Source organism: Miscanthus floridulus, chromosome 19 (assembly GCF_019320115.1).
Source record: "Miscanthus floridulus cultivar M001 chromosome 19, ASM1932011v1, whole genome shotgun sequence".
Classification (NCBI taxonomy): Eukaryota; Viridiplantae; Streptophyta; class Magnoliopsida; order Poales; family Poaceae; genus Miscanthus; species Miscanthus floridulus.
In genome coordinates, this window is record NC_089598.1 from 88,476,671 (window position 1) to 88,487,687 (window position 11,017).

An 11,017-nucleotide genomic window follows, 5' to 3' on the forward strand; every position below is an offset into this window, starting at 1 on the left:
AGCTCCTGCCAAGAGTCAAAGTAGTTTGCCGGCAAGCTGACTAGCCATTGGTGACCTGCATGGCCAACAGCGACTGGGAAATAGTTAGACATGACGTGCTTGTCAGCCATGGCTGATCTGCATGCAGTTTCATAGAGCATGACCCATAATTCGGGGTTTTCGTTACCGTCGTACTTCTGAAGTTTCTCAAGCTTGAAATTCTTGGGCCATATGACTTGGCGAAGGTGTGGAGTAAACTGCTTCAAACCCGGTGGGCCATGGGCAGTGTCATATTCCATACGGCGATAACTTTCATGGGATGCTCGATCGTCGGTTCTTTGGTTGATGCGAGCGCGCAGATCGCGTCCACCAAGGTAATGGTGGAGATCGTTATTGCCATCGCGGCGATCTCGATTGCCATCTGGATTAGCCCTGCGGCCGTGGTTATCGTGGCGATTGTCGCGGTTGTCTCGGCGGTTATCATCCTGAATGTCACGGCGGTTGTCGTCCTGACGGTGGTTGTCATCCTGGCCACCGTCATGGCCACCATTTCCGCCTTGACGGTTGTCTGATGGGTCGTTGTTGCGTGAGCCACGTTGGTTGAGTGGCTGTGAGCGACTTGGGTGCTGGCGGCTGTGGCTTGACTCGACTGAGATGGATGGAGCCCAGGCTTGATTTACAATCTCTGCGGTCTGGGCCATAGCAGCCGTCAGATAGGCTTGTATTTCATCGCGAACTGCTTGGGTTTCCAGGGTGTTGGGTAGCCGTTGCATTTCACCATGGCGACGGCTATGTTGGCGCTTGGAGTTCTGAAGACCTGTTTGTCCCCTACCCTATCGAAAGCATTGTTAAGGTCGCGTGGCTGGACCCTTATGCGTCGTGCCTCCTGGTCTGCTTCGGCTTCGATTTACCGGCAATTAAACCGGTCAATATTGCGTGCTTCGCGTGCAGTCCTTTCTTGTTCTATTTCGCCAACTGCCGGTGGTTCATCATTGCTGACAACGTTGATCAAACTCCCTCGCCTTGGTGGGAAAGACGGGAATTGCGAGAACCCCGAGGCGTGGTCTAGGATATCCAGATCGTATTCGACGCCTTCATCGTCATGATGCTAGAGCTTGGTGTGGACGGAGGCATCAGACGTGATGCTAGACGAGGAGCTGGAGTCACCCTCTTGGACCGTGTGGATGGATCCTTCTTGATAATCTTCAATCCGGATCATGTTGATGAAGTTGCGTGGCTTCGGCCGAGGTCGGTGCATAAAACACAGATCCAAGCGGCGTTGTAGGTTGTACGCGTAGTTGGAGGCAGCGTTTCGTAGGCCGTAGAGCTGGGCCTGGTAGTTCTCCGTCGAGGCTTCGTACTTGGAGAGCCGGAGACCCGTCGTGGAGGCTGGCCGGCGATGAGCGGAGCGCCCTTCAGGAGTAGATATGACCATGAGATCTGTACCGAGTCATGCAGGATGACTGGTCTGAGCTGGTCAGGTAGATCTGTTGTGGGAAGCGGTTACCAGCTCATTAGGTTGACTTTGAATCGTACTTACCAGAGCTAGGGTTTCAGCGAGTTTGGTGCTGACCTGATCGATGGAGTCGAGTAGGTCGGTGTTGTCGATTTGCTTCCCTTTGTAGCGGGGAAGCGGATGACGGGTTGTCGGCGTGGCTGAAGATGATGCAGGTGTGGTCGGAGCCAGATGTACCGTGGTCGGAGCTAGATCCATCATGGTTGGAGCCGTATCCGTCGTGGTTAGAGCCGTATCCACCGTGGTCGGAGCCGTATCCACCGTGGTCGGAGCCGTAGCCGATGCAGGTGAAGCAGTGGTCGGCGTAGACTGAGTCCACGCCTCCTCCGTGGTCATGGCGATGAAGTCGTTGGAGCCGGTGGTCCAAGTGATCTGGCCGACGGGGAACATGAGGCTGTTTGCATAGCCATGGAGCCAGGGATGATGACCATCTTATTTGCTTGGAGAGCAGTACGCACACCCCCTACCTGGCACGCCACTATCGATGAAATATGGTCGGCAGTCTACCTAGGGGTATGCCCAAGGTAGTAGATTGTCGGCAGACAGATGCGCAAGCCACAAACAAGACGGTGACGCAAGATAGACATGAGGTTTTATCCAGGTTCGGCCGCCAAGAAGGCGTAATACCTACGTCCTGCGTCTGATTGTATTGCTGTATGTTAATGAGAGATGTTTTTAGAGGGGTCCCCTGCCCGCCTTATATAGTCCGGGGGGCAGGGTTACAGATCTAGGAACTAATCCTAGCCAGTTACAATTGCCATATGTGGCCGAATAAGGATTCCTATTCTAACCGACCAGGATCTTGCTTGATCGCCAAATCTGCCTTGACTCCTTGCGCGAGACTCCGAACAGGTTGGCCGGGCCACGCGTCATCTTTTGGTGGACCGGACCCACTGATCCGGGCTGGCCCAAGCCTAGCCGTAAGGGTATAGGGGTTAATACCCCCACAGTACCTACAATCAATCATCCACTTTTTGATGGTACCCAAACAAGTTTGGGTCATCTTAAGTTAGGAGCAACATACTTAGGCAACGCCTTAGTATGAGTAGCGGGATGCTTTGTAATAGCAACCATAGATGTACCATTACCATCCTTTCTAAGCACATTATTATCAATAATTGAAATAGGCTTAGAAATGTCACCTAGGAGACGTGAATGTGCCATGTGTCCCCTTTCCCGGCATGAGTAGCACTTTCTCTTTGATTGAGCCTTCTCTTCCTTGCTCATGTGGTGCTTATCATTGCCTTGCCTCTCATGAATTGCTTGAGCCTTCTTCTCAAGCTTGGTAGGACACTTAGAGTCAAAGTGTCCCATATTTCCACACTTGAAGCACTTGATGTGAGCATAATCTTTCTTCTCATCTTCATTCTTACTCATCATCTTGACATCTTGAGTTTGCATTGGATGCCTAGCCTTTCCACCCCTTCTTGTTTTCTTCTTCTTTATCATCAAGTCACCACCATCTTCATGGTTGATCTTGATTTGAACTTGGGGTGTCTTCTTTTGCTCAACTTGTGGCTTTGGTTGAGGCTTCACTTGTTGCTTCACCAATTGTTTGGTTGGGCACATTGAGGTAGGATGACCCCAAGTGCGGCACTTGAAGCACTTCACATGCCTTAGCCTCTCTTCTTCTTTCTTCAACTTGAGCTTTTCTTCATTGGGGCAACCATTTGCAAGATGTCCCACTTCATGGCACTTGAATCACATGAAATGAGAGAGCTTCTCTTGTTCTTGCTTCTTCATCTCTCTTTCATATATTCTCTTGCCCCATCTTTTTTCCTTGATCTTGCTCTTGTTGAAGCCAATGCCACTTATGTCATTGCGGCTTTCTTGATGATTGACTTTGCTAGTCTTGAAGCCGACTCCACTTTTGTCACCAAAGTTTCTTTGAGTCTTCAACATATGCTCAAAGGTGACTTGAGAGTTGTAGCATCTCTCTAACTTGTTGCTCAATTTCTTCACTTGTTCATTTAGCTCATTGTTCTCCTTCAAAAGGTTAGTCTCACAAGACATAAAAGTAGAACAAGCATCTAATTGTGAAGAGCATGGCATATCTAATAAATCATCACAAGAGGTGGATACATGCTTCTTGCCTACATCACAAGGGTTAGCAACATTTTGCAACTTATCATTTGATCCATGTGATAAGCTCTCATTATTTTAAGTTTCTTTGTAGACACTTTAATGAGAGAAGCGTGTTTTTCTAATAATTCATCATGAGATGCAAGTAGTGTCTCATGATTCAATTTAAGCTCATCAAGTGAAGATTTATAAGCATCAAGTAATTTCTTATGTTCTTCACAAGAGTTCTTTAGAAATGAGTTTTCATTTTCTAATTTCAATGTTTTAGCTTTCTCATTTTCTAAAGACACGGTCATGCTAGCAAGTTTATTAACAAGCTCATCATATGAATCAACATGATCAACCACATTATCATTTGATACCTTAGTGTCACCTTGTGACATGAGACAATGTGGTGTGGTTGGAGAGCATGTAGTAGCCTCATCATGGCTTGAGCATGAACCATCATCACCATCAAGTGTGCATGGGGTAGCATCATCACTTGCAACACTTGTGGCATCATTATCAACCTTGTCAAGTGAACTTATAGTAGATCGATCATCATCATCACTTGACCATGAGGTGGAGCAATCTTCCACAATCACCAAATTGTGGTTATGCTCAACATACTCATGCACCTCCTTCTTGGGCTCATCCTCCTTCTTGAATTTGCCATCATCCCATGTGGAGGAATCACCTAATGTTTCCTTAATGGACTCCCATATCTCACGAGCGGTTCCCTTGATGTTTACTTGTTTCATCAAATCAAAGCTTAAAGCATCCATTAGAAAACAACAAGCATGTGCATCAAATTCATAGAGAACTCTTTGAGCTTTGGTGAGATTTCTATGGTCCAATACATGGGTGAGACCACTTGTGACAACCCACCAAAATTTAGGTTCCTTTGCATGAAAATGATCAAGCATGTGATTTTTCCAAAGTGCAAAGTTTGTGCCATAAAAAATGTGTGCCTCATAAACATCTAGCCCATTAGACGCCATCCTCTCGGGTCGGTGAAGAACACAAATGAGAGACCAGGCTCTAATACCACTTGTAGGGTCGAGATGGCGACTAGAGGGGCGTGAATAGTCTTTTCTAAAACTTAATCACGTCGGCTAACTGATATAAATGCGGAATTAAAATAATCGGTCTAGATAAGACTACACCCCTCTATATATGTTCACTAGCACCTTGCAAAGATACTAATTATGCAACTAAGGTGCCGGGCTAGCTAGAGCTCTCCTAAACAATTTTAGGAGCAAGGTTACACAAACATATGCCACTAGTACTTTAAAAAACAAGAGAGCTCCTACACATGCTAGTAAGCAAAAGCACAAAGCTAACTAAGCTCACTAGCAATGCTCAATAACAAGGCAACCAATACCTAATTAGAGAGCGCAAATACTTAGCTACACAAACTAAGCAATGTGACTAACAAGGTTACTAAAACAAAATTAGCCACGCAAGGGAGCTACTTCTATGCTACACAAGTAAGAAGGTAATTAGCAAGCTACACAAGCTATCTAATTACAAGAGCAACTACACAAGCTTAATATGTATAAAAGTAATTGCAAGCTTGTGTAATGGGGATGCAAACCAACGGGAAGAACAAGGTTGACATGATGATTTTTCTCCCAAGATTCACGTGTTTGCCAACACGCTAGTCCCCGTTGTGTCGACCGCTCACTTGGTGGTTCGGCGGCTAATTAGCATCACCCGCTAAGCCCACATATCGGACGCCGCAAGAACCTACCCCTTGAGTGAGGGTAGCTCAATGACACGCTTTACTAGAGTTGCTCTTCGTGGCTCCCGCGGGGCGAGCACAATGCCCCTCACAAGCACTTCTCCAGAGCGCCGCACAAGCTTCTTGCGGGCTTCGACGGAGACCACCACCAAGCCATCTAGGAGGTGGCAACCTCCAAGAGTAACAAGCACCACCGGCTTGCAACTCGATCACCTAGTGCCACTCGATGCAACCTCACGATGCAATCGCACTAGAATCGCTCACTCACACAATCGAATGATCACTGTCAAGCATATGTGTGATGGAGGGCTCCCAAGCACTCACAAGCATAGACACTAAGTCCACTTAGGTGCTCAGCCCCAGCCATGGCCGAAGGCCACTTCTATTTATAGCCCTAAGGGCTAAACTAGCCGTTACCCCTTCACTGGACGTTTTTCGGGCTGACCGGACGCTGCACCGGACGCACCGGACGTGCATACCGAACGCGTCCGGTCGCTATACCGGACGTGTCCGGTCGCTCACAGACCGCCACGTGTCCCATTCAAAGTAGCCGTTGCCACAATGGCTCTCTGACATGTCCGACCGAACGCTCACACCGGACGTAGAAGCAGACATGACCGGATGCTGAGCCGCTGTGTCCGATCGAGTCCAGTAAGCACCTAGGTCCGACCGGACGCGTCCGGTCACCCATGACCGGACGCTGCCAGTGTCCGGTCGACCGTTCACAGAACGTCGACCACGCGGATTCACACCGGACATGTCCGGTGTGGTGACCGGACGCGTCCGGTCGCTGAGTCGCTAGTTAATACCGAACGTGTCCGGTCACCATACTGGACGCGTCCGGTAACTCTCTGACCAGCGCGACTCCCTCCTTTTCTTCTCCAAGTTGATCATATCAACTCCAACTTCATCTCCTTTGTAAATGTGCCAACACCACCATGTGTATGTGTGTTAGCTTTTCACAATCATTTCACAAAGGATGTTAGCCACTCAACTTGCCACGCCACTCGATCCTAGCGACGATGCAAAGTTAGATCACTCGAGTGGCACTAGATGACCGATATGCAAACAAGTTTTCTCCTCTTGATAGTACGGCCATCTATCCTAAACCCGGTCATCAACTTCTCTACACACCTATGACCGGTGAAATGAAATGCCCTAGGTTATACCTTTGCCTTGCGCATTTTATTCCATCTCCTCCAATATCGATGCAACACATGTACCAACATGATCAACAATGATATGATCCACTTCATATCATCACGTGATCATATTGGTTCATCGATCTTGACTTCACTTGCTTTTTACCGTTGCCTTCGTCCATCAGCGCCAAGTCTTGCTCAAGCTTACCGCCACGTGGTCCATCGCTCCAAAGCCTCCGACTTGCCCTTCACGCTTGCAACCGGTCCATCAAGCCAAGTCTTGTCTTGATCTTTTCCACCTTGATCACATGACTCAATGTCTTGTCTCATGTGCAATAAGCTCCTTCATCATCACATGTGTGAGCTTTGCAACATCTCCAAACCATTTTCACCTTCACGGCATATGTTGCTAACACACATGTACTTATGGACTAATCACATGTGTATCTCACATAAACACAATTAGTCCACCTAGGTTGTCACTCAATTAACAAAACCAAACAAGGACCTTTCATCTAAGGAGAGCACCGCCAGCCGGGGTAGGAGAGGGGTCAACGGCTTGCTTAGATCTCGCCAGGATGGGAGAAAGGGCCACTGGGTCCACGGGCGTTGGACGCTCCCGATGGATAAGGACGCAGGGGTGGGAGAGGAGGATGCCGCGGGGGTGGTGGAAGGAGCCTCCGTCGGTTAGGGAAGCATCTATGGCCGTGTCGACGGGTGTGGGCCAGGACACGAAGGGAGAAGAATAGAGAGGGGCACAAGTGTTGTGGGAGTGAGCGGTGGGAGGCGTCCATCCGTCTGGACATCTTAATCATATCATTATCATTGCAAAAAATACCTAATGCCTGATTTCTTCTAATTTAAATTCAGTTACAAATCTTACGAGCTGACCAAACAGTCATATGAAGTGATTTCTATCTAAATGCTTATACCACGCAGCACACCATCTACGGACTACGGCCAGGGCCGCCAGCCCGCCACACGCACCCACCGCACGGGCGTCCTCCCCAAACAACATCGTTGCTTAGGCCTTGTTTAGATCATCTCCAAATTTCAAGTTTTTTCACTCTCTCTTCGTCACATCAATTTTTGGACGCATGCATGGAGCATTAAATGTAGATAAAAAAATAACTAATTGTACAGTTTGGTTGTAAATCACGAGACGAATCTTTTGAGCCTATTTAGTCCATGATCGGATAAAGTTTGTCAAATACAAACGAAACGTGCTACAGTGTCCAGATTGCAAAAAATTGCAATCTAAACAAAGCCTTAGTGCGTGTTTAGTTAGCGAATTTTGAGAATTTGGCTACTATAGTACTTTCGTTTTTATTTGACAATTAGTGTTCAGTTATAGACTAATTAGGCTCAAAACGTTCGTCTCGCAATTTTCATCCAAACTATACAATTAGTTTTTTTTCCTCTATATTTAACGCTCCACGCACGTATCGATGTGATGACCGTGTTGCCCCTAAACCGCGTGGTCGTCTTCGCCCAGATCAAAATCGAATCGACCCCACAACCCGATCGCTCGTCGTCAAAAAATCCCCATTCGTTCCCCTCCTCGCCTCCACGAGCCTTCACAAATCCCCCTCCTCGATCTCCTCCTAATCTCACACAAACCCTAGCCGAATCCCAGATCCATCCCAGCCCCAGCGAGCCCCGCTCGCCGGCGACCATGGGGAACCCAGAGAAGCTGATGAACCAGATCTTCGACCTCAAGTTCACCTCCAAGTCGCTGCAGCGGCAGGCGCGCAAGTGCGAGAAGGAGGAGAAGGAGCAGAAGCTCAAGGTCAAGAAGGCGATCGAGAAGGGGAACATGGACGGCGCCCGCATCTACGCCGAGAACGCCATCCGCAAGCGCACCGAGCACATGAACTACCTCCGCCTCGCCTCCCGCCTCGACGCCGTCGTCGCCCGCCTCGACACGCAGGCCAAGATGCAGGTCATCGGCAAGTCCATGCAGTCCATCGTCAAGTCGCTCGACTCCGCGCTCGGCACCGGGAACCTCCAGAAGATGTCCGAGACCATGGACAACTTCGAGCGCCAGTTCGTCAATATGGAGGTCCAGGCCGAGTTCATGGAGGGCGCCATGGCCGGCTCCACCTCCCTCTCCACGCCCGAGACCGAGGTCAACAGCCTCATGCAGCAGGTCGCCGACGACTACGGGCTCGAGGTCTCCGTCGGTCTGCCACAGGCCGCCGCCCACGCCATCCCTGCCGCCAAGGATAAGGAGAAGGTCGACGAGGATGACCTCTCTCGCCGCCTCGCCGAGCTTAAGGCCCGCGGCTGAGAGGGCCTTTCAGGCTTTCAGCCTTTTCAGGTGATGATAGATTCATCCTAGCCCTCGCGCACTTAACCTATGCTCTGCTGCGGTAGCCTTTGAATACTGTTGAAGAACTGCTACCATGATTGTGTTGCTTGATAGCATTGTGCCCAATTGCAAGTGAAGGTGGTTTTGTATGTATATCTACTATCTGTCGAACCAAGCTTTTTAGAGTTTGAGTTGTACTCTAGGGCAGATGGCTTTAGCAAATAATGGCGCACCTTCTCTTCAATCTTTCACAACTAAAGAGAACAAAATATATAGTGGGCTCTTTTCTTATATCTTGCATTTATAAATAACCTTACAACTGCTAGAGTTAGTGTTAATGAGATTATTGTCTGTACATTGTTAAAGCAGTATAGCACTCTCTAAAACCACTCTCATGGAGGTTAAGTGGTGATTTACAGACTTGCAGTATTATAACCGAACCTGATACTGCCATAGATGGAAATTTCTCTAGGTAGCATCTCGAAAAAGTGGCATTCATGTGTTAAGGCTATGTTATGAAAAGCACTTGTCATATTAATATATTTGTGAGTTATGACACTGAGGACCATGCACATATGTGATTGTGCCTGGTAATATCCAAGCTCTGTTTGTCTTAGTGAGCTGACCACATGAACGCCTATTGTGTTCTTCCACATTCATCTTACTGTTCTGTTAGTTGCTAGTGCCAACTGCCAGCTAAAGCCTAAGTGTGTCTTCGGAAAATATTGTGGGAACAATAGTGTAAATGCATAAAGCTTCTTGAACTTGCAGCAGTACTGTTGATGGTGCTGTTACACGGTTCTGACTTTGTTGAACCATATAGGCATGAACAAGTATGAGATGAAGCTCGGTAGAGATGTAGTAAAATTAAATAGAGAACTGTCACGTGACTAGTCTCACTGTGTTGAATCAAAGAAAATGTGTTAAAGATAATGGTTTCTCTTTGCTGTAAAAGGTTATTGTTTGCATCACAAAGTTAAGGTTGGTACGAAATTGACTCTATACCATTACCATAATATTATTAATCAATCTATAGCACGTTCAAGCGGTAGAGTCTTACCGCCTGTGACCGGAAGGTCCCGGGTTCGAGTCGCGGTCTCCTCGCATTGCACAGGCGAGGGTAAGGCTTGCCACTGACACCCTTCCCCAGACCCCGCACAGAGCGGGAGCTCTCTGCACTGGGTACGCCCTTTTTTTTTTAATCTATAGCACGTTCACAGAATAAGCAGAGCCTGTTGCAGTGTGTGATAAAGTAGTGTGCCTCTGTTAGAGAAATTTTTCTATTTGACACTAAAAAACTCCTGCTTTCCTATTTGACAGAGGTGCCCCCAATGTTTATGCATTGCTAGTTATATTGTATACTCAGGTGTACAAGAATATTTCTCAAGCACACATTGCATTTTGTACACTGCTAGTGGTTTTGTCTTGCATATAAGCAGTATTGGCTCAAATTCATACTTTTGAGCTAATTCTGTTAACCTTTTCTGTTTATAGCAAGTCATAAATCCTCAGCAAATGTCCTGCAACTTCTGTTTGGTAAACTATTGGAGGCTGGATGACCTCTTCCTCTGATTTCTTGACTCAGCTTCTATATGTTTAGAAATGCTTTTGACTTATGGAACCAAACTTCTGTATGCTAATGTGGGTGTCTGCTCTTTTGCAGATGCGATTCATGCTTTATGCTGTTGAGCCGCAATTACCCAGTGTCCTGTGGACTGCTACTCATGTTTGGTAGATTCGTAAATACTGTTATGCTTGAAGGCGTGTGTTGGCATTGCCATGTGGGGTCTGTGGACTTGATGGAAACTTTGCTGTCATATTGTACTATAAAATCCATAATTTGCGCGATTGCGAACATATGTGATTCTCTGTTGCTGTCTGGGGGCTTGTTCGGCAGGCGGCTTGAATAAGCCAAAATATTGGTTGGATTGGGGTGAGGATTGCTGTGAGAGAAAAATACTTTTCTAGCTGAAAAATACTGTTCTCTTTATAGAAAAATACTGTTCATATCAACAGTGCCCCCTGAGTGGCCCAGCCAGCGAATAAGCCAGCCGAACAAGCCCTGGGCAGCCCACATCTCGTATGCTTGGCATCAGTTTGCCCTACCGTTGACTCTGTTGCCATAAGATCTAATTGTCATCAACAAATTCAGTCTGTTTGCTTTGCACTGAGTTTAGGAAATTAGGATTGGAAAAAAATCTTTAACATAAAGAATATACATTCATCTCATTAAAGTGGTTAAATTTTTACATTGGCTCGTCGAG

At 47.3% G+C, this 11,017-nt stretch overlaps 1 protein-coding gene across 1 annotated transcript; it reads left to right on the forward strand.

The window, feature by feature from the left end:
• The first annotated feature begins 7,943 nt into the window (after positions 1 to 7,943).
• Positions 7,944 to 10,610, forward strand: LOC136527313 (ESCRT-related protein CHMP1-like). The gene is made up of 2 exons (XM_066520001.1): positions 7,944 to 8,762; positions 10,417 to 10,610. Exon 1 carries the CDS (start codon positions 8,118 to 8,120, stop codon positions 8,730 to 8,732), a length of 615 nt encoding a protein of 204 aa, XP_066376098.1. The 5' UTR covers positions 7,944 to 8,117; the 3' UTR covers positions 8,733 to 8,762; positions 10,417 to 10,610.
• The last annotated feature ends 407 nt before the right edge of the window (positions 10,611 to 11,017 follow it).